The sequence below is a fragment of the Phaethon aethereus genome, assembly GCF_964289735.1.
Source record: "Phaethon aethereus genome assembly, chromosome: 3".
In the NCBI taxonomy this organism is placed as follows: Eukaryota; Metazoa; Chordata; class Aves; order Phaethontiformes; family Phaethontidae; genus Phaethon; species Phaethon aethereus.
The window spans coordinates 31,048,136-31,072,925 of NC_138576.1; the positions used below are offsets into that span (position 1 = coordinate 31,048,136).

The following is a 24,790-nucleotide window of genomic DNA, read 5'->3' on the forward strand; positions in this document are numbered from 1 at the left end:
AGGACTGCCTTCTCCTAAATTCCCCAAGTTATATTTAGAAGGGTGTCAGAGTCATGGGAAAATTTTGGAATGCAGCTTAGCCAGTTAGCACACACCACACGGTAAAGAGAAAGAAACATCGGTCTAAATTTGTGTTCAGTTTGTATAATGATTTTTTGAGGAGCAGTGGTAAATTCTTGAATTACTGCAGACCCCCATACAGGGTGTGTATGCATTCTGGCATGTAAAGTTGCTCTTTTGAGTAATATCATCTATTAAGTAAACCTGTTCCAGACTTCCTTCTGTTCCTGACAAAATGCAAAGGGAAAAGGACATACATTCCTTTTTATCTTACCATCTGTTGTCACTAACATCAAGAGCTGCATTCTTTGCCTATGCATCCTTCATCCCACATTGGAACAACAACAACCAGGACAACAGCAACAAGGTAACTCAAGACTCCATCCAGCAAGATGAAGGAAAATACATAATTTGCATCCTTTTTAACAGGCAACATTTCTCCAAAGATCAAGTCTGCCAGAGAGAAAGCCCTTCATTTCTGAAAACACAGCATCAGTAAATCAATGCTACGGTGAACAGTAAGTAAAGAATCTACCTCCAGTATCTTGGATGGTACTGATTTGCTTTGGTAAAGAAAAGAAGTAGTCTTATTTCCTTCTTTTAAGAATCAGAGGAAATCTCTTATCATGCTGTGTCCAAGAAGCTGATGTTACATAAAATTAATCTGTTGGAGCTCGGATGTTAAATAAATCAGCTATCTGCAAGACTCTCCATCTTTGAAGGAATACTGAGCAAAAGGTTTCTATCTTCCTAGTCACCTGTTTGCTTGTGCTCCTTCATCTTTATTTAATGCCAGCCTTTGATGACAAATCTGGCGTTACTGGGTTTATTCCTGCACCTATGGAAACAGGTACCTTTAGCACTATTCCTCTTGGAAATCTCTTCCTCTATACTAGGTTTAAGTGTAAGGAGCCTAGTTCATATGAGAATTAGCTCAATGCCTTTTTTCAATTTAGTATTGCTCTGATATTTTCTGGGAGTTACAAGTAACTCTTACTGTGTTTTAGTACACTGATTTTGAGACAAGTCCTCTTTAACCTGAGAAACCTGAAAGGAAGAAGAATACTGCACTGAAAAAATAAAGGCTATCACCTGCAAGCAGTTAACAGCCCCTGCAGGAGAGATATTTGTTAAATTTGGAAAGTTTAGCAATGCAACAGTAGCTCTGTCAATTGACCTCAAAGCTCTTCACCTACTATACAGAGATGGCACTGATTACAGAAAAGAAAAATGAACACTTCAGTTAGAGTGCTGACAATGGAAGGTACTTTTGCTCTAGTAGAGTAGAGGAGATCTTTCCTGGTCTGTTCCTTCCACCACAGGCAACAAAAGAAGACCAAGTAAAGGTAATTACAATTACTAATCTTTATTAGCAATAATTAGCACAGCAACATGAAGTGGTAGATGGCATGCTGCCACTCTGAAATTTTATGAAGTGCAAGCAATACAAATCTAATCCTGTATATAGATTACTGAGACATTTAGAAAATCTGACATGAAAAATAATTGAATGTAATGCACACCAATTCAGAAGTCTATGCAAATGACCACTGCATAATGATATTAATGATTTAAACAGATGAGACAAAGAAACATTTCTCTCCTTCATGTTTCTGACAGTTTCTGAACCCTGCATATACTTTTGTCATTCAAGAAACTTGTCTTTATCAACTTTTCCCCGCATTGTCCTATGCCGATTTTTTAAGCTACTTTCAGGATCATCACTTGATCTTTACCTTGGGTCTACTCAAGCTCCAAGGAGGTATACAACAGAAGAAACTGTATGTCTTTGGCTCAGTCTGACAACAAAGCACTATCAAAGCCAGGAATGGAAACAATGGCATAAAAAAAAATCTGTCTTTGAACAAATGGATTAATGTTCCATGTTAAATAATCTTTTTTTTTTCTTTTTTTGCATTCCAAATATAGAGCACATTGACTACTTTATGCATAAAACCAATTAGCTGTCTATAAGCAACTGATAATCAAGGATAGCTGTGGTATTTAGTATAGCAGAACACATCACGTCATCAGTACATCACTTAAACAGATAGTACCAACGTTTATACATTTTAAGAGCACTATTCAAGCATTTTCAACATTTGTCACTAGTCAATTATACATCTGGTGAATCATTTATCATTTGAACAACTCTCAAAAATGCTAATTTCAACATTATAAACTCAGATTTTCAAAGAGACTTATATGAAATAACACATTTTGAAAGCCTACAGAGTTTATCATCAATACTGGCACTCTAGAAAATATTCTGGAAAAAGACTAAGACGAACAATGCCTCTGAACAATGCCACTAATCATTTATCAGCAGTCCTGGTTAACAGGGGAGGTCCCAGACAACTGGAGGCTTGCCAATGTGACACCCATCTACAAGAAAGGCCGGAAGGCGGATCCTGGGAACTACAGGCCTGTCAGCCTGACCTCCGTACCAGGGAAGATCATGGAGCAGTTTGTCTTGAGAGTGCTAACAGGGCATGTGCAGGACAACCAAGGGATCAGGCCCAGCCAGCATGGGATCATGAAAGGCAGGTCCTGCTTGACCAACCTGATCTCCTTCTATGACCAGGTGACCCGCCTAGTAGATGAGGGAAAGACTGTGGACATTGTCTACCTGGACTTTAGTAAAGCCTTTGACAGCGTCTCCCACAGCATTCTCCTGGAGAAATTGGTGGTTCGTGGCTTAGATAGGTTTACTCTTCACGGGGTAAAGAACTGGCTGGACGGCCAAGCCCAGAGAGTTGTGGTGAATGGCGTTAAATCCGGCTGGCGGCCAGTCACAAGCGGTGTTCCCCAGGGCTCGGTTCTGGGGCCAGTCTTATTCAATATCTTTAGAGGTGATCTGGATGAGGGGATCGAGTGATCCCTCAGTAAGTTTGCAGATGACACCAAGTTGGGTGGGAGTGTTGATCTGCTGGAGGGTAGGAGGGCTCTGCAGAGGGATCTGGACAGGCTGGATCGATGGGCAGAGGTCAACTGTATGAGGTTTAATAAAGCCAAATGCAGGGTCCTGCACTTTGGCCATAACAACCCCATGCAACGCTACAGGCTTGGGGAGGAGTGGCTAGAGAGCTGCCTGGAGGAAAGGGACCTGGGGTGCTGGTTGACAGCCGGCTGAATATGAGCTGGCAGTGTGCCCAGGTGGCCAAGAAGGCCAACAGCGTCCTGGCCTGTATCAGAAATAGTGTGGCCAGCAGGAGTAGGGAAGTGATTGTGCCCCTGTACCCGGCACTGGTGAGGCCGCAGCTTGATTCCTGTGTTCAGTTTTGGGCCCCTCACTACAAGAAGGATGTTGAGGTGCTTGAGCATGTCCAGAGAAGGGCAACGAAGCTGGTGAGGGGTCTGGAGCACAAGTCTTCTGAGGAGTGGCTGAGGGAACTGGGGTTGTTTAGTCCGGAGAAGAGGAGGCTGAGAGGAGACCTTATCGCTCTCTACAACTACCTGAAAGGGGGTTGTGGTGAGGTGGGTGTTGGTCTCTTCTCCCAAGTAACTAGTGATAGGATGAGAGGAAATGGCCTCAAGTTGCACCAGGGGAGGTTTAGATTAGATATTAGGAAAAATTTCTTCACCGAGAGGCTGGTCAAGCATTGGAACAGGCTGCCCAGGGAGGTGGTGGAGTCGCCATTTCTGGAAGTGTTCAAAAAACCTGTGGATATGGCGCTTCAGGACATGGTTTAGGGGACATGGTGGTGCTGGATTAATGGTTGGACTTGATGATCTTGAAGGTCCTTTCCAACCTTAGTGATTCTGTGATTCTATAATTCTCTGTGCTCACATTTGTTATTGGAATAATAGAAAGAAAAGAAAAAAGGTTTGGCACAAACTGACCTTCATTACTGATTTAAGCTAATACACGAAATTATCATCTCTTACTATTCACCTAATCACGTATGAGGATTGTAACTTGCAACAAATAACTGAAGCAGTAGCATTTCAGTTTGCCACAACTAAATTTCCCAAAGATCACCTAATACAGGCCTTGATTATGTTTGCCTAAGGAGAATTATTTAAGTAAAGCCATGAAATATTTTACAAAGGACTGCCACGATTTCCAAACATATAAATGATAGGAAAAGGGTAAAAGTAAGAATTTTTAAGTTCAACTCAGACAGCAGTTCTCAATGTTCAAAAAAAACCCCGGAAGTGTATATATACATATGGTGCTCAGATACCTCAGTCACAGGATGAGGTAGGTATTTCCCTACTACAGATTCAGTTACAAAACACAATTTGACTTGTCATGTCCTGGCAACCAGCATTTCAAAAATAGCTTCGTCCTTAAAAACATAATTGTTCTGATATAAAACTATAAAAGCAAACAACAAAATTTATTTTCCATTGGTCTCCAAGAGTCAGTTATGTCTTTAGCTACCTTTGATATCTACTATAATATATACAATCCAACTTTCCACTATGGCTGTCTCACTGAGTTATTTCAATAGAGCAGACCTATGAAAATTTCATGACTGCCCCCTCCAGCTACAGAATGAACAAGCCTAAGAGATATACATAACAAACTTATGGATGCTTTTATAGAGGTGTGACTTTTATATTTGTGCTCCCTTTTCTCTACTTGTAACATTCAGAGATAAAGGCTTCCTATTATAACTGTGATAGATTTTTTTTCATACATCCAAACTGGCATTTGGTGGAAGTAAATATGGTAATTACAGATCCTGTGTTAGTCTGCTTGCTGTAGCTGAAAAGCAAGCACTGCTTTATAGAGGACCTCTAATAGTGTACTATCTGTAATTGCAGTCTAAATAAACTTTCCTATAATACTTCTATCGATCTAACAGAACATAACAGTTTAAATCCCAGACAAACCCGAGAGAACTATTAACTAAAATTCGATTACCCATTGAAACTAGTGGTGGAGAAAACCATGTTGATTTTCTAATTATATATTGTGTACAGTTTACTCATACTAGAACCATTTCACATAATTTGTACATGTATACATATATTTCATATTGTACTATCATATATAAGCAATCATTTCAAAGATGTAACTGCTTTAGCTGAATAATTCATACTTTTTCAAACATATATTTTCTAAACATAAAATTATATTCTTCTCAAAAACCAATTTTGTCATTACTAGCACAACCTTTAAAAAAAAGATTTCTTAAAAGAAAAGTCTTACAGTAATTTTTATCACGTCTTAAATGGAAAAAAAAGCCAAAACAAAACAGAAGTCTCTTTTTACTTCCATTAGCTATTGGCCATATACTTCCAGCTTCACCTATGCTACATTTTACTCTATTCTGTTAATAGTCTTGCAGAATTCTTTTTCAAATATGTTATCTTCATCACCCCAGTGACCTAACAACGGTAATATAATCTACTCATCTAAGGTATCTGAGCACCACTGATGAAAATCAATGCTGTCTGGGCTAGATAGTATTTCACTACTGAACAGCTTGACATAAAATGTATTCACCTACACCGCAATTAAATATGTAGTCAGGCTTCATTTTCTCCCTCTTATCTCCCAAAACAGAGAAAATGCTGTCTGCAAAATAATCTTGTACGTTGTTAGTAATACAGAAATTGTGATTGTTATTGTCTAAAAATTCTTCTCTATTTCAAAAGAAAATGCCTCATAATTGAGGGTGAAACCTTGCTTTTGTTTTGGCTGGAAAATTGTTTCAGCACAAAATAAACACAGGTAACATCTCGTCACTAAAACTGACACAATTCATTTAGAAAAATTTTTACCCTTAACCATCTTAGAATTGCTTTAAGAACATAGGTAAAAGGAACCTATGAAACTGACAAAATCTGTTCTAACAAGTGCAACATGTAGGTTTTACTAATGACCTTTCAAATTGAAGGAAAAAAATACAGATTTTATAGTAAAGAAAATAGGGATCTACAACCTGTCCTTTTATGTGGAACTGTTTATTACCCATTCTCCATGGTTCAACAAGATATAATATCAGCAGCAATGCCCATAATCTTTCCTAAATTTTGTTCCTTTGTGCATGTATTAGACACTGCTGGTGCATGAAACATCTAATCTGTAGCTAACAATGACAGATGGTTTTCCCATTCATTTCCAATGAGACATTTTTAAAGTGTCAGCACCATTTTTTGTTTGTTTGTTTGTTTAAACTTCCTATTTTACTACGGTTTTCCAAATAAAAAAAGTGGATGTGCTTTTAGGAAACTGTTAAATGAGGGGCAAAAGAACAAGCAAAATTTAGTCTATTATGAATCATCTACAACAGAAGCATTATAACAGATTTGGATTAGAAATAATGAGGTTGTGAAGTCTGTCTTGAGAACCTTTTCAGCCATTCTTCTTATTTCTCTCCATTCTGGTTTTAATTCTCACTCTCCCCCGCCAAAGAATACTTAGTGGTGGCAGCATTTTTGTTATTGCCCAGAATGATAGCTATAGAAGACAAGCCATTGAATTTCAGTTTTAATATCATTGCTATAACATGATGGGGGGATGACTTCCTTCGAAGATCTGTCAGGCAGAAAAATGCCAAGTATTAATATTCACTTTAAGGTAACAATAAATAGGTTATGGCAAAATTAATAAATTTTTAAAAATAATCAAAGAAACAATGCTACCTCTTGTCATTTGCATTGAAGGCAATAAGGCATTTTTTTTGTTCTATCATTTTTATTTATTAGACCAAATCTCATTATCAGCACTGAGCTTTCTCTCTGCCTTGCACTTCTCCTTAAGCTTTATCCACTCTTTCATCCAGCACTTTAGATCATATACCTGACTTCTAATGCATGAGATAGATAGTCCAAACTGTTTCTCCAAACCTCTGCTTCCTTCACCTCAATGCCTTTGAGCAAATTATGAATTAATTTGTTGAACAGTTCCTTTTTTAAAAAGGAACTCCATGTGGTTTTCTAACCCAGTTTGGCAAACTCCTGCAGAGTCAATTCTTCCACCTCTGCAAAACTATTTGACTACTACTATTTTTAATCTTTCTTCATTCTTAGATGTAAATCATCTCTATGTCTTTTACATGCACCAGAGTACTGAATTCACCTGTTCATATGCACCTCAGGCTACTCAGTGTGCACTTGTAGAGGTTTAAAACTGGTCCTTGCAGATGACTGAGATTTCTCCTTTGGCACTCACTCCTAGTGTCCTTACGATTGCATGTGTCCCCTTTTCTGTGCATTTTCTCTTCAGCAGAGACCTTGAAGTCAAGGAGCTTGGGTTTGAGGAAAGACAAGAGGTACCTCAGTGCACTCTAAGAATCTACCCTAGGACTTTTCTTCAAAAGGGAAAGGGTACTCAGCCTGTTCATTCTCCTCACCCTGTCAGTGCAGGGATAACTGGTATGACTCAGTATTTCCCTTCCAAATCTGTTATAAATTATGCCAACCTATGCTTACAGAAACGGGCACCTCCATCCCACCCCACCACATCATCTGTGGGAGAAAAAAATGAAAGAGAAGTTTACATCCATGTTTTTTAATGCATTCTCACTTCAACCACCAGAGGAGAAATGAAATTTAACAGAAGAACTGTTCAATCTTTCTTTCTTCTCTAGTCCTTTCCTTGATGTTTGTCTTTTAAATGTTTCTGTACACATCTTATGACCAGAAATTGTTGAATTAATAACACTTTTATGTATGTAGTCCACTTTTTTTTAATTTTTCCTAACTATAAGAATTACACGTATGATAAACATATGAAGGCATATATGAAACTTGCTATTTAAAAATGTCAGAATCCTAAAATACATACCAGAACTGAAAAACTGCAAATATAAAATTACATTTATTTCACATGCATTAAGTATAGGATTTGTTTATTTAGATTGAAATGTAAAAGATCTTAAGTGCAGAGTAAGTGGTATATATGTTTATGTACACTTTTGCTCAATTTTACTGTCAAAATCACCTACTTATGCCCAAACTTTGAGGGGTATATGCATATAAGCACAAAAAATCTGGATGATTACAGAAAGAAACAGAAATGCACAAAATCATTGAGGTTGGAAGGGACCTCTGGAGATGTCTAGTTCAACCCCCCTGCTTAACAGCAGCTTCAACTACAGCAGGCTGCTCAGGACATTGTCTAGTTGCCTTTTCGCCATCTCAAAGGATGGACACACGACAACCTTCCTGGGCAACCTGCTCCCATGTTCAATCACCCTAACAGTAAAAAAAAGATTTTTATTACATTTAAATGGACTTTCCTGTATTTCACTTTGTGCCTGTTGCCTCTTCTCCTTTGACTGGATGCCACTGAGTCTGGCTCTGTCTTCTTTTTCTGTGCCCTCTGTGTCCCTCCCCGCTGGTGTGACACACATTGATGCTGCTAAGCCTTCTCTCCTCCAGGCTAAACAGTCCCAGTTCCTTCTGCATTTCCTCATATGGAGGTGTTCCAGTCCCTGGATCACGTTACTGGCCTTTTGCCAGACATAGTTTATGTATGTCTCTCTTGTACTGGGGAGCCCAGAAGAGGACATGGCACTCCAGATGTTTCTTACAAGTACTGACTAGAGGGGAAGGAACACCTCTCTCAACCTGCTGTTGATGTTCTTCCTAATGCAGCCCAGGATGATGTTGGCCTTCTTTATTGACCACATGGGTACACCCCCACTGACTGACCACTAGCTGGTCTTTGTGCATAGCAGTTCAGCCAGTTTTGTCTATGAGGATGTTATGGTAGATAATGTCTAAGGTCTTGCTAAAGTCAAGATAAACATCCACAGCTGTCCCATTATCTGTCAAGCCAGTTATCTCATTGAATGCTATCATCAGGCATGCTTTCCCCTTTGTAAATACATGCTCCCAATCACCTTCTTTTCCATCACATGTGTGGAAATGGTTTCAAGGACTATTTGCTCCACCACCTTCTCAGGAATTGGGGTGAAGCTGACTGGTCCACAGTTTCCCAGATCCTACTTCTTGCCTTTCTTGAAGATAGCAGTGACATTTTCCATTTCTGGCCTTCCTTTTTCTGCCTTTTTCCACTCCACACTCTGGCGTATTTCCATTTTCTGTCAGTCTTCCAATCCTCAGGAACCTCTTCCAGTCACCAAGACCTTTTAAAGGTAATCAAGAGTGGCCTTGCAATGACATCAGCCAGCTCCCTAAGGACTCATGATACATCCTATCAGGATCCTGCAGCACAGAGTCTCCCAGTATGATCACTCACCCTTTCCTTCCGGTGCTGCCTCATGGCTCAGGTTCAGCTGATTCGGATGCTTCACCAGACACACCTTCAAGTCCCTTGTCTGCTATCAGGTCACTGAACCTACTCTGCAGTTGCAGAGCTGCAGATAGGACAGGAGCCCTCATCCTCTTGTCACTGTCACAAGCTTCCATCCTGCATCACCACTGGAGTCTCCATTTCCAAACCTGCTTAGCACAGACTCCGCCTGGTCCTCCTTCACTATGGTTAGGAGTTCAGGTTCCTATATCTGTAAAGTCTTGGAGAATAAGATGTTGTTCTCATAATCTCTGAAGCTGCGCAGTCTGCTGACTTCCTCCTGCAGCTCATTTACTTGGCAGCACAGGTCCTCTTCCAGTGCGCAAGTACCTCCTGCACGCAAGGACACTGCATCCTCTGGTCCCAGCCTCAGCAAGAGGCCACAGATGTCTCTGCAGCCCCAGGCCTGCAGAACTACAGCCCCCTGGGGAGCTGAGTCTGGTTTGAGGTTTCTAATGTGCTGAGGTAGTTGCTCCTGTGGGTGGTCAGGGATAGTGCCCTTTAGCACCTCACTACCTAGGTACACAGTGTCCTCAACAGAGTTTCTGTCCCCCTTCTACACTACTGCCTCTGTTAGCTGTACTCTAGGCTTGGTAGATACAGACACTCTTTCTAGCATTTGCTGAAAGGATGCTTGACTGTTCCTAATGAGGAGTCAGCTGGAAACAAAAAGCTCAAAGTCCCCATCGATCAAGAACAGTTGACAACAAAGCTTGTGGGAAACTGCTACAGCTTGCTAAGCAGTCACAGCCTCCTGTAGCTATCTCTTCCCAGGAGCAGCAGGCACCCTGAAGCTCCTCAAAGTGTTCATAGCAGTACTCTGATGACCCCAGAAGTAGTTCCCAGAAAATCTAGCGTATCTCAAGCCAGAGCCCAGAAACTGCTGTGCAAACTGCTTCATCTGTTAGCTCTCTGTTCGCTGTACTCATGTGTTTGTGTATTATTTACAACTGCCCTACAGCCATGATGAATTTGGATAACTTATCACATTTCACACACTCTCAAAGCTACGCCTTAGGTACATCATTATTTTAGAAACTGTTTTATACTCTCTCCATTTAACCTGTGAGTTCATCAAATGATCATTTTGTGTCTCTTTGGGTGTCTGTAACTGAACAATATTATAAAACATGTATTTAAAATATGTCACCTAATGATTAAATATACAAGGAGGAGCAATTCTGCTATTTAGGAAGGAAAAGTTCATGAGCTGGTTTGGGGTGGGGGGAGGTATTTTCCAGGTACTTACTGTGTGTTGTTTTAATGTTTCATTGGGATTTTGAATAAAAATGCCACTGTGCTTTCAGAAAACTGTTGAATAATGGCCAAAATATGCCCTAAGGAGTGTGAAATGTCCACGACTTTTTAGTAGATGCTACTGAGATGGCACAGCAATATTTTGTTGTTTGCCTAAGGCAACGAAAACCCTAAAGCTGATTTCAAACACTGCAGTATAACAAGCAGCACACTACACATTCCCAGTTGTTAGCAGTATTACCAGAGATGAAACTATAAAACACTTGCTATCTTTGGAGGAAACACTTGTTTGTGCTTTCATAAATTTCTTTAGTTAATTCATTAGTAAATCTCATGACTGTCCATATAAATCTTTTGAAGATAGTTTTCAGTAAGAGGCGCATACATAACTTGGTACTAGGACGAAAAAAAATTACAAGTCAGAACTAAAGAGAAGTCAGAAGCACAACAGACAAATGTTTTGGGAAATGTCTCTGCAGCAAGAGAGGAAGAGCTGGCCAAAGAACCCTGAAGAAATGTCAGCTAAGCAGCCAGATGCTGCTTGCAAAAAAAAACTTCCAGAGTTTCACATCTGGGACCATTAAATGCTAAGCTGATCCCCATCTGTGGGAAAAGCTGTTTACTGCTTCTGGGGGAGAAAAAGTAAGAAAGAGTATAGCAGTAGTTTAAAGGAGTGCCAGTAAAAACAGAAGGCAGGCTGAACTCAGCATTCAAATTATAATCATATCATGATTTACTTTTGATTCCATGATAGTTTAAAATCCATTCATTTAGAAATAAGCATACCTTAAAAATGTACTGCATAAATATGCATGCTTTTACTTATGGATCTTTGAGATATTCACCCATCTCTGTTTTAGGAATCACCTGCTTATACAACTTAGCACAGAACAATGCTTGCATAGTTCTGAGAAAATGCAGAGGCTGATTTTAACTTTAATTTTCCAAATAAATCCTCTTCAGATGAGGGGGAAAAAAAAGAGCAAAACAGTATGCTGCTTTTCTGTAGCAGTACTATAATTAAAGCTCATGGTATGTGTAATAATGCAAAAATTTTAATGACAGAAGATTATCCTTTTTTAAGAACTCAGCATAGGTAGATGACAGTTACACTAATGCAAAACTATTTTTTATTCTGAAATGAAGATGTGGCTTCAAATGCTAAGAAGCAAAGAGGGGAGCTATAGGGCGAGATGCTGTATTTGGGAACGGACTGAGAAAGTAACAGGAAGGAGACAGAGTGTAAGTCTAACTCTGGTTGATAGTATGGTTATCCAAATTGTCAGCTGGCATAAATTATTATCTAAGTAAAGATGAAGAAAGATGATCATGGCATGGTTATTAATTGAAGAAACATTGCTAAGGAAGACTAGCACAGTTTGAGATGAGTTCTGAAATTACTCAAAAGACCCTCCATTACAAACACAACTCATTATTTCAACTGGAGTCTAAAGGGAGGTAGGAAAACCAGGGCCTCTGACAGGACAGGATAAACAACAAGGGGGTTTAAATGAAGAGCATTTAAATACAGACAACATTTTTGCACATTATCAGTAATTTCTCACAAGTGCTTAAGGAAATTAAGCCTCATATTTAAAGGTGACATTGGCATTTACCAAACGTTTGTCTACAGAATTTAGTGGGAAAGAGTTGTTTCAGAGCCAGAGTCACCTCTGAAAAGAAAAACCTAGCTCCTAGAATTATAGGCGTACAAGCAACATTATAAAACTATCTGCAATTTTTTACTGAGTACCCATGTGTGACCCAGTCATAACATTAGACAAAACTCAGATCTCTATCATATGTAGCCAAAGAAGTGGACCACTGCACCCAAAAAAGGGTGCTTAGAAGCAGGCTAAAGGAACTGTACCTAATATTTGTTCCAGACATAAGCACACCAAAATAGCATAACTGGAGAAATTGAATAACCATTTCATAATTCTGTAACACCACCTCCAGCATTTTCTAACACAACTAAGCTTAAACATATCAATAATACCCATAACTGTGAAGGGGCAAATAAAGACTTGCAATATAGGTGTACATACAGGTGTAAGAAAAACATATGCCAGAAGTAAAATCCAAAGGGTAAGAATGAGCAGGCATGTCTCTGCAAAAGTAAGTAAGTGAAACAAGAAGGGGACCTGATTCCAAAAGTAAAATGTCAAGGGTAGATAAGATCACACTTTTCTTTTGGAGAGGGGGCAGGAAGCATAAAACATAGATAGTAAGTGGGGAAACACAGGGGAAAAAAGGAGACGGGCCACTGTGGTTCCTGCTTCCCTCAATGAAGAACTCTAGGGACTGACTAGCTTGACCTCAGCAACTAAGAATCATTGACAGTCACAGCCAGCAGTGCTGACTAAACAGCATCAATTCTATAGTATTGCATTATTTTATAAATATAAATGATAAATAAATATATAAATGTAAATAAAATATAAATAAAAAGAATATTAGTTTGTAAAGTTACTAATGGTAAGGACTAATAGTGTTGTTCATGCCATAATAATGATTAACAGTGATTAAGAATTAACCTTTGGCAATATGTAACATTAATGAACATCAGCAATTCAGTGAAGAGTCATTCTGAAGTTTGGAACTTGCATAGTTTTGTCAGTATTTTTAGATATTCACATCACAGAGACACTAATTTCCTAACTCATATATATCTCTCTATATATTCATTTCCAAAAAACTTATCTTTAATGAAGTTACAGTGAAAGGAATTCATACTTCACAGTAAAGTCATAGCAAGTAGAGATTCTGGACAGAGTTCTGGTGCTAAGGACTGGTACTGTTAGACCAACTAACACAGTCAGCACGAGTCCCAACCAGTGAACCAAGATACTGCAAGGATGACTATTTTGTACATTTTAAAGCTTTTTTAAAAAGGAAAATGTTAAAAAAAAGTAACACAGAGGAAAAAGAATAAACTACAGATATAAAAATAGAACTGGACTTCAGTTTACACAGAGATTATAAAATGGTATCTTAGTGGATGGATTCAACTGCTCACAAAAGATAACGTTTTTCTAATCTACTGAAGCAAACACTAAAACCATTATAAAAATATAAGATCAATAGATGGCATAAGAAAATATATTTAGGTTAGTCTTATTTGCTATGTAATATGGAAAAGTCCATCAGTATGTTAAAAAAGAAAAGCAGCAACAACATACTTACCATCTTTATTCTTTATAACAACCTTAACGATGAATACTGACAAAATGGCAAATAGCATGAATCTGTGGGATTCAGTGTGGGCATACAGAAAGAACTGAGTACTCTGGATAGACGCTTGGTTAATTCTCCAAGTTTTAACATCATAATGATTGCAGCCAAGTTCCAAACTATTCTACATTATTAGAAACACCAGTTTACCCATAAGACTATGTTGCTTATTATTTTGCAAGAAGAGTTGAAGAGATTTTCAGTGAAAGTTTTCCTTTAAATTGGTGACAGTAAAAGAGACACAAGGACTTCAGTTAGGGTTTGATGTTATTAGGGCAAAACCTCAGAAGTATCAGGAAAGATGATACAATAGGATAGAGGAGAAATAGGGAATTCAGCTGATAATAGATGTATCTGTCTATAAGTGTTCAGAGACATAATTTGAGAGATTATGCTATCTTGAGAATTAGAATAGGTTCACAGGGTACAGGAAATATATGCATGAAGCTATTCTAAACTCATTCATTTGCTGTGCCATGTGCCAAACTGAAAAGTGAGAAGAGAGAAAAAGAAATTTCTTAGTTTACCAGCTGAACAAAAATTAACTAGAATGAAACAGTTGAAATGAAACAACAAATTATGTAACAAATGATTTACATTCAACAAATCAAGTTTAACTATTGATTCAGTATCTTTTGTATTCTAAATTTTTTTCCCTGTTTTTAACAATAAAATACGCAAATGAGAAGACTTTTTATTTTTCTGTCTGCATGTGATTTATTTTCCTACGATGGAATCCATAAAGAAAAGCAGTTCTGGCATATTTGTTGATCCTTCAGTGTTGACAGCAAGTTTTCATATCAAGGTTCAAAAATTAATAGAACCAGGCAAATGAATGGACTTAAAAGAGAAATTTTTAATTAGTAATTATGGTTTGTATTATTATCCTCATCATTACAGATTTGAAACCTGGTACAAAAATATTTCTTTTTGTATCATATTCTTTTCATGTTTTTTTCTAGACAAAAATATATTTTTTATGCCGTTGCACATTAAATTACCTGTTTTTTCCAGAACTGATGTTTTCAGATGGATCTGCAAGTACTTAAGAGAAAGTCAAATAATGACTATTATCAAAGGCATAAAAGAAAGCTGTGTAATCTATCCTTTACATTAATTTAAGTTAGCAGTGATATCAAGTACCAGTAGTGGTGTAGCCAACTTCAAAGAAATGCAGAAAATTCTGAATATCATTACCAGCAGATAAACTTACACCAGGAAAATAAACAGTGCCAGAACATGACCACAGGCAAGGAAACTGCATTGTCTATCACTGATGCATTCTCAAAGCAGTTCCTGGACTGACTTTGGTCCAGACCAACTAGTGTTCGTCCAACACAACGCCTAGGCACAGCTCAGGAATGCCAATGATCTTTTCTATTAGGCAATTAGAAATCAGTTACCCTGTTGTAAGGACTACATTTAATTTTAAAGATATGGCTGGATGTCCTCAGGATCACATACTAGTCACTGCCACTGCTTAGCTACCACAAGACGAACACTTTCTCTTATTGCTGTAGTTTTTAAGAGAGAAGTGTTAAAAACAGTGACCTACTTTTGGCTGGGATAGAGTTAATTTTCTTCTGATAGCTGGTATAATTCTGTGTTTTGGATTTGTGATGAAAATAGTGTCGATGTTTTCAGCTGTTGCTAAGCAGTGAAGGACTGTCCAGCTTCTCAAGCTGGCCTGCCAGCGAGAAGGCTGGGGGTACATGGGAAGCTGGGAAGAGAGACAGCCAGAACAGCTGACCCAGGCTGGCCAAAGGGGTATTCCATACCATATGAGATCATGCTTGGTATGTAAAGCTGGGGCAAAGAAGAAGGAAGCGGGGGGGACGTTCGGAGTAATGGCGTTTTGTTTTCCCAAGTCACCGTAACGTGTGATGGAGCCCTGCTTTCCTGGAGATGGCTGAACACCTGCCTGCCCATGGGAAGTGGTGAATGAATTCCTTGTTTTGCTTTGTTTGCATGTGTGGCTTCTGCATTACCTATTAAACTGTCTTTATCTCAAACCATGAGTTTTCTCTACTTTTACCCTTCTGATTCTCTCCCCTATCCCCACTGGGGAGAAGTGAGTGAGCAGCTCCATGGTGCTTAGTTACCTGCTGGGGTTAAACTACAACAAAAGGTAATAGAAACCAACACTTTTTTGTTATTAAGTAAGAGTAATTGTGAAAAAAAGCAGAATGTCTTTTAACATCTATGAGTATAGACTAGGATAACTCTAATGATTGAAAGGAGATTGCTTTAGATTATACAACAAAAACATTGGTGTAGACTAATTTTTCTTGTGGTTGCCAAATCTTAGGCTCCCAGTTTCAACTACAGGTATCTCTGAAGAAGTTGTTATTGTTTGGCTCATCATGACCCTTGTATATGATGATTCAATGATATGTCTAATTTTCCTGCCCTTTTATGTCAACTAGTATAAATAGCTCTGAGGAAAAATATGTGTGGTGCTTACAGTTCAAACCAATTCTCTTATAAGCATTTTCTGTAACAGTTCAGTATTTGCCAAATCCAGCAAAAGCACTTTCTGAGCATTTTTTTCCTCATTGAACAATAAAGGAGTAGTTGGATTTGCTCATATTCAGTTGACTCAGCTATAAGTAAAATCATGCGAAGCCATGCTACCTTCTGCAATATATATAATGCTTCTGGAGGCTGAAAAAAATAGGTAAAATGTAAGGACAGGTAACAATACACGGTTGCAAAACATTCATGCACCTAGAATTGTCCTTGAGGATGGTGAAACTGTGCATTTGCCTGTACAATCCATTATATCATGTAAGAATTCAAATTGCCATAATGTAACAGCTAATCAGACATAAACAGTACGCAGTTCTAAAATTATTTTTTGTTAGTAGACTACAAAGACCTAAAAATGTCACAAAAATAAGAACTACAAAAATAAAAGTCTTCAACAAATCTTTTATGTTCCAACAAACTTAAAAAAATTTAAAAAGCATTAAAAATATTTTAACAGATTTTCTCAACCTCACTAGAGTCTTTCTGTTATTGGACTGAAAAAAATTTTCCCAAAAAAGCACATCTAATACTACATAAAAATGCAATTCTAGGATAACACATAGTATTCCAGTTAAATTCTGAACATAAACTAATGCAAAAAATATTATATTATGTTATGTTATGTTATATATTATTTAATTTAGTTAAATTTGTCTTTGGCTATTTGAGGACTTGTTTGTCTGTTTTGAATTGTGGTACTTTTTCTTTCTGATTACTGTCTGTATTACCAGGGACAAACACTGCCCAACAGCTAGACTGTGTACTGTGTACAGTCATTACACTGTCGTCTTTATGCAACTATATCAACATCTATTAAAAGTTTAGATTGATATATAGAAGGATATATGTTCATATATATATTCACTGTTCTGGTATTGCCATCATAATATAGGTAAACTCTGGCTACAAATAATGGAAACTGATTGCTACATTGTTTACAGAATCCTTATCCTCATCATACTGAAACAAAATTATTTTGAAATCATAAATGCATGCATGAAATAAAGATTGGTGCGTGAGTTAAAAATAATACAGTTAGTGTCAAATCCTCAAGCTTCCTCGCAGTGTGACTGTAAATTTTAGTCAAATTACTATTTTGTTGTCATTTTAAGCCACAAGGTGGCAGCAATGACATAATCTCGTCATCTAAGATTGTACAACTAAATCCTGTCCCATTACTTTTACTCTTAAAACATCTCCTGTGCTTACAAGGCATATATGACAGAAAAAAATCCTGTTTTCTTTGAAAAAATACAGTTCCAGATTCGATTACTTGCTAAGTGTTTCAAATTGATGCCTTTTTTAATTTTCCATCTACAATTAATTATGTCTGCTGACTTCAAATGAATGTGCAGTGGAGTGTAACCATGACACAAGTTGTTTACTCATCTTTGTGTAATAACGTTCCATACCCCAAGCTGAGAAATAAAAGAATAACTGGATGCATGTCTGTCATTCCTGGAACATAATCATATAGCTTACCGATAGCTGTTGAAAAGATCCATGCAGGTGCCATTGTTTTTACAAGGCTCTGAATTACATTCATTTGATTCATATTCACAAAATGTTCCTTCCCATCCAGGCAAGCAAACGCACTGGTATCTCTGTAATGCATTAAGTAAAAGAAATAATCTGTTACTTTTTTGTATTTTTCATACAACAGGTATTGTTACTGATTGTTGTGCATTTTTTGTCTTCTAACAGGTGCATCACCATTTCAAAACTTGAGTATTTTATAAATGTATCAATACTTTGACCTACTAATATGATGAAAAAAGAAGATATGAGGCAGGTACGCAACACCACTTATTATCTACCTTTTTGTATAATCAACTTGTGTACCCCAAATCCTTTACTATCCCTTACTCCCTCCTCCAAGTTTTTTTTAATAAAAGGTATTAGATATTATCTCTTCTATAAAATTACTTTTCTTAGATATTGGACTGACAGGCTTAAAACGTGGGAATTTACAGTCACCTGAGTTGTACTGTTCAGCATGCAGTTCAAACAGAACTCAATATAAAAAAATATATTATGGAAATTCTTAGGATTATATAGCTATCCAACTTGTTTAACACCTTTAATATGAAATTGCGCATCAGTATCTTAATTACGCACTACTAGACACCTCATGGTATGAGAAATACTGTCTCCTATAGAGCGTATTAGATACAGGGTGTATTAGGTAGTAATCCAGATAGCGTAAGTCTTTTAGCTCTACGGTAACAGTATTAAATATACTAATGATCAGGTGTTGTGAGTGCAAAATTTCTGACTGATTAAACTGAAATAAAACTTCAGCAGTGTGTATATCCACCTCAAAATGACATATTATAGGATATTTTTCCACCACACTGTAAAGCTATTATATCAAATTGTAATCACACTCCAATATTATCTCCAATTTCAAAGTTACCCGGTATCTGCATGCAATGGGGTGTTTCACATAGTCTCACAGAAGTGAAAAGCATAAAGCATATTTTTCCTGCCTATGTTCCACCAAAAAAAAAAAAAAAAGAGAAAGGTGAACATGTGCTGAATTGGTTATTAATTAGAGACAGGCAGCAATGCAAACACTTCCATTCAGCAAAGTTTTAATTGTTTCTTGTGTAACATGCTTACCTCTAACAAAGCTTATTTCTGCCAAAAGTTAGGAAACACTAATGGTAAGCATGACTAATGTGAATTATTTCATTACTTGCTAAACATTGCAACAGCCTTCAGGGTACATTTTAAAGCCTATTAAAATCCATCTAAATTTGAAGCTATTAACAGACGGCAAAAAAAAAGTTTAGGAGTTTTGTTAAAAGCTGAGTGCATAAATAAACTGCCATGGCATGATGATCAAATGTGTAATGTATCAGCATTGTGGCATGTACAGGTGATTACAGTCTGCAAATCATATTGCTGCATTTTAGCTGTTTTGATACTGAATCTGCACTTTGGAAACAGACAGACAGATGTGTTTCAAAGAGATATGGGCTATGAACATTTACATTAACAGAGTCACAGAATCATTAAGGTTGGAAAAGACCTTTAAGATCATCAAGTCCAACCATCAACCCAGCACCACCATGCCCACTAAACCATGTCCCAAAGTGCCACGTCCACACGTTTTTTGAACACTTCCAGTGATGGTCACTCCACCACCTCCCTGGGCAGCCTGTTCCAATGCTTCAACACTCTCTCGGTAAAGAAATTCTTCCTAATATCCAATCTAAACCTCCCCTGGTGCAACTTGAGGCCATTTCCTCTCGTCCTATCGCTGGTTATTTGGGAGAAGAGACCAACACCCACCTCACCCACAACCCCCTTTCAGGTAGTTGTAGAGAGCGATAAGGTCTCCCCTCAGCCTCCTCTTCTCCAGACTAAACAACCCCAGTTCCCTCAGCTGCTCCTCAGAAGACTTGTGCTCCAGACCCCTCACCAGGTTCATTGTCCTTCTCTGGACATGCTCCAGCACCTCAACATCCTTCTTGTAGTGAGGGGCTCAAAACTGAACACTGTACTCAAGGTATGGCCTCACCAGTGCTGAGTACAAGGGCACGATCACTTCCCTACTCCTGCTGGCCACACTATTTTGGTAAGGAAAAAGTATTTAAATTTCCTGATACAGTTTAAAAATATAATAAGTTAAGCATCAGAAGTCTGAAGGAAATGCACATTGGGCAATTGCCCCAGACCTTTCTGTGACGATACTCTTAACCTCTCCTGCCAGATTAAAAGCTTAAGAGTATTTTATTGGAACAAAGATAACAAAATAAAAAAGAAAGGAAGTTAATGGTTTAAAGTCAAGATCAGTATGATTGACCTGAGGTGTCATACAGCATGGAACAGCTCCACTGATTCCAGTACTTAAACTATTTCCATGCCTAATCTACTATAGCTGGTTAAATCAACTTTTGCACCAACCAAATATGTACACGGCACATTTGTGATTCGTATTTTTCTCAATTGCATTCTATTTCTTTTCTGCTCATGTTGACTAAGACAGTTGCTATGCTTGCTTGGGATACACCCAAGATTTATGTAACATGGATTTTCTGAACCCACTGAGATATATTTTAAAAGCCAGAAAATAAAATTGAAGGATATCTTTCTGAGTTAAGATAGGACATTTTGACAAATATGAAAAGTCAGTAACTTATTTACAGAGCAAAATACGACAACAGAAATATAATTGGTTGAAAGCAGGCTGGACACTCAAGATAAGCTCAGTATATACTGATGAGTTAACTACATAGACTAGTCAAAGAAATAAAGTAGCATTTTGTGCTCTGTGTTTTACATAGGCAAGGCTATTCCATGCAACTAAATAAAATAACTTGTGGACTCTATCTGTTAAAAAAAAATACAATCTTAACTGATAGATTACTGTTAGTGCTCTGTACTCCTGAACTCAGGCTCAAGAACTGCAAAATATTCTCCATGAAGACAGAAGAAAATTGGCAGCATGAGTCTAAATACTGAGAGATAAACTTGGAAAGAGAAGATAATTTTCTGGAAACTACACTATATTGCCATGAGGTTTGCAATATGATTACTGATATTAATTGGATGAACTATTATAACAAGTGACATGAAAGACTAAGGTCATAAGAAAAAAGGTATGAAACATGGATTTGGAAGTGTAGAAAAATTAAAATAAAAAGTCTAATTTCTAAACAGTGCTACATTACTTGAATGGTTCTCATAAAACCGCTATTTAAAAATCACCAAAATCAGTTACTGAAGCTCATTATTAGAATCATTAACTATCATATTCTTATGCATTACTTTATGGAAAAAAAAAGGTTTTTTTCTCTTCTACTTTTGCTACATAAGTTACAAAGCCCATGTGATTTTTGCACTAAGCACTGTAAAATGTGAAATACTAGGATAAATAACTTAATATTAAAGTACTAGGTACCTACAGAAATTGAGATAGCATCATGGATTTTCAAAAGCTTATCTACTTGCTATTTTTATTCTTATATTCTTCCCTAAACAGTTTGACATGTTAAAAATGCTGACCAGTATATTCATTTGTCCTTCCAAAACTACTTATATCTTTTTGCACTCTAAGTTATTATAAATTATATATTAGCTGATACTAAGGACAAAAAAGAATTTCTTTTATTTAAATTTTAAGTAAGGTTTACAGGAGAAACAAAGAACATTTTTAATTTGCTTATCTTTCCAACCTTTTAAATAATGAATTAGTTAAATTAGCAAGAAGGAGCATATTTAAAACAGCTAGTACAAGCAAAGTTTGGTGACTTGTAACAAGTTTTGCCTTATGTTGTAATATTTCTGTATCTGTATATATTAAATGCATTTAATAAATATGTGCAAAAAGTACAATTTTTATCATATTTCAGCAGCACACCAGTAGTAAAGACAAGCTTACATTTTCATTCAATGCAGGCTCCAGCTTAAATTATGGCTGGTATCTAGACATGCTGCATATCTACAACTCTAATTGCACTGTACTGTAATTTGTGACCACAAGGAAAATTATCTTAAATGGGAATACTAGTTATTTGCACTGCATGTCTTTATACACTACCTTTTCACAAAATGGTAGCTTTGCTAATAAATTCATAATCATTGCTGCTTTTGATACTGATCATTTTAAAGTGACACATTTGTAACACTACAACACTTCGCTGAAAGTTTAGTGCTCTTAAAATTAAATCTTGACTAATGCGAGCAACAGATTTCACACGATTTTAGATTTCATATTCCTATTGCAAATACATGCTGGCCTGTGCCTTTAGAATTTAACCATTTTCCATCACTGCTCAGATATGACAGTTCTCATAGTCCTGTGGAAATGTGTTGAGGTTAGTTTTCTCTGTGGAGATTCATCCATAACATGCTGAGGTGCACAAATATACAAAATGGCTTTTACTCATATCGACACAGGCTTTCCATTTGAACATGGACAATATTAAACATGATTTAAGTGTTAGGTTTGCAGAAAAAGGAAAAATACTCAATAACAAACCCATGCCTCTGTGATGTTATAGTTTTCCAGTTATTTTAAAATGTTATTCTAGGAGACACTACAAGAAATACCAGCATTAGAATGCCATAAGAAGTACTTAAGAACAATCATTAAAATAAACAACTGTGACAGGCAGAGTGTTTAAAAACTGTTTCTGCAAATTGGGAAACATTCTTAGGAAAGTTGAAGGATTTCTGGGAAAAAGTAAGTTTGATTTGGATTTTTTTTTACTTTTTTCAGAAATGTAATTCTAAGTATGGGCCTAACCTAACTAGACTACAAGTAATCTTATGACAACAAACCAAAGTCAGTTTCAGATCTCTTACATAATTAATAATTGGCAATAGATTATTTTTCATGTCTATTTCTTGACCTCTGCCATTTATTCTATTTATTATACTCTTTCCTTCCTCTCCTAGAGAGCTTACTAGGAAACGTGTCAAAGAAATCACCTTCAATGTGACAGGTACTGAACAGCAGAGGAAAACTAATGAAAAACAACAGCCTTATGTTGTTTGTGCAAAACAAACCAGCTAGTGACAGACATTTGAGTATTAGCCTTTGATCAGTGTATCATCTGGTTTAATGTTTAGCTCAATTGTTCTATGAATAGTTAAAGGTCATAAACACATTCTTGTTAAGCAGAAGTACTGACAGGAACTTGACCCACCTAAAAGCTCCTACAGAGCTTTCGGTTTGCCCCTTGGTCTCAGGTAACAGGAGAGCTATGAGAGTTAATTGTGACATTCCAAAAGAATAGTCTCTGTACTAACATTCTGCTTCTGAATTTCAAATCTGGTGTTGGTGCTGGTAGCTTTTTTAATAAAGTAAGAGAAAGTAGTAGAACAACTACTGTTTTCCATAAAACAAAGCTATCTGGTAGCTTAACATAATAGCTGATGCAAATTTAGATCTTACGCATATGACCGTTATGACATCAGTACACTTCAAATACCACAAAGTGCCATTTTTGCCAACCTCAGGCTCAAAAGCAGGCAAAAATTAAAGAAACAGGTTGTTCTGAAAATACTTCAACCCAAATATCCTTAGAAGCATCCAGACATTCACAGAATTATTTGATATCAAGTTTCCTCTTTTGAAATTTCACTCATCCCTACTTTAAATTTATAGAGCATTTCAGTATAATAAATCACATTACAAACTAATGTGCTGCCTCTATCATACCTAATACAAAGGAGTTTTGAAAGTGCCAAACCTAGGCACTTGTGCCGGCTCCATGTACGGTTGGCAGGAAAACAACCAGATAGACAGCTAATAGACAAGGATCAAGGAAGAAAAGATGACTCTGTAATTAAACAAATTTTATTCAATCTAGTCCAGTATTAATGTTTATACTTGAAAATATTTTATTCAATCTAATCCAATACTACTATGGACTAGAATAAGAGGGTTTCAGAATCAGACACACAAGCTGTGAAAGAAAGTGACGTCATTCTCCAAACTAAAAGATGTAAGGAACAGCTCTAGTGATGGACATAAAATGGCTGACAGAGCCTCTGGATTGAACAAAGGAAACTGGTTTAACATGGCAACTAGTGTTGGAGACATGCGAGGAATGAAGCTAAGGGTGGTGTTTAACCTCTGTGAGTAGTTCACGAGGCACAACCTTGGGGGAAGCAACAAGATAAGCACAAGGGGAACTCTACTACTGAACTCTAAGTGAACCATCCTAATTAACATAGTAAAAAACCCACCCTCGGGTAGGGAAAGCCCCCTACCCACAGAAGCCCCTTCCTCATGGAACATGCACAGTAAAAAAGGAGGATGCTGTGACTTCTAAGTGGAGCTGGGACTTGCAAGAACCAATAGGAACAAGGGTGACTAAGCAAATGTGCGAAAGTACTGGTAACTGTTGCTCAAAATGTATAAATACTTTCCATGTGTTAACCGAGGCGTGCTAGCTTTGTGGACCTACAACCTAGCACCCCATTCTGCACACAGACATGGAATAAAAACAAGGATCACGACTCTGTGCATTTATCAGCTCTTTGCACACTGGGTGAAAGAACCTATATTTAGGACAATATTTTTGGCAACCCAGATGGGACTGTCATAAGGCCTTGCCCAGATCGTCTTGCTGTCCCTGACAGCGGAGAATCAGACCGGACAGGACTCCAGCACGCACTGACCTGTTGATTGGGGACTCCTCTGGATCTCCTGTCAGGTCGAGGCAACAAGCAACTCAAAAGTGCAACACCCAAAAAGAGGTATTTGTACAAGGGTGAAAGGGGTGTGAATCTTTGGATTGATGAGTATTAAAATTTAAGTATTTCTGCTGCAGGTTATAAAGTCGCCTATAGATGCTGGCAAGGTATTCCTTAATTGACCAGTGAGGTCATAGCTGAGGGCACACAAGGGTACATTTTTCAGACGTAGAACCTTGGTACCAGTGGGGTGTCAGAACAGAGTGTGAGAACGAGCTACAGGAAACAATAAGTAAAATGGGATTGAACCAATCCATGATTCCTCCTTGTATCCCTTTG

At 37.4% G+C, this 24,790-nt stretch overlaps 1 protein-coding gene across 1 annotated transcript in view; it reads right to left on the bottom strand.

The window, feature by feature from the left end:
- The window catches only part of EYS (eyes shut homolog), a gene marked incomplete at both ends in the record, with an annotated part of 830,586 nt that overhangs the window by 583,917 nt on the left and 221,879 nt on the right, over positions 1-24,790 (bottom strand). Inside the window, one exon of the mRNA XM_081998016.1 lies at positions 17,780-17,901. Coding sequence (XP_081854142.1) covers positions 17,780-17,901 — 122 coding nt within the window. The remainder of the gene's footprint in view (positions 1-17,779; positions 17,902-24,790) is intronic.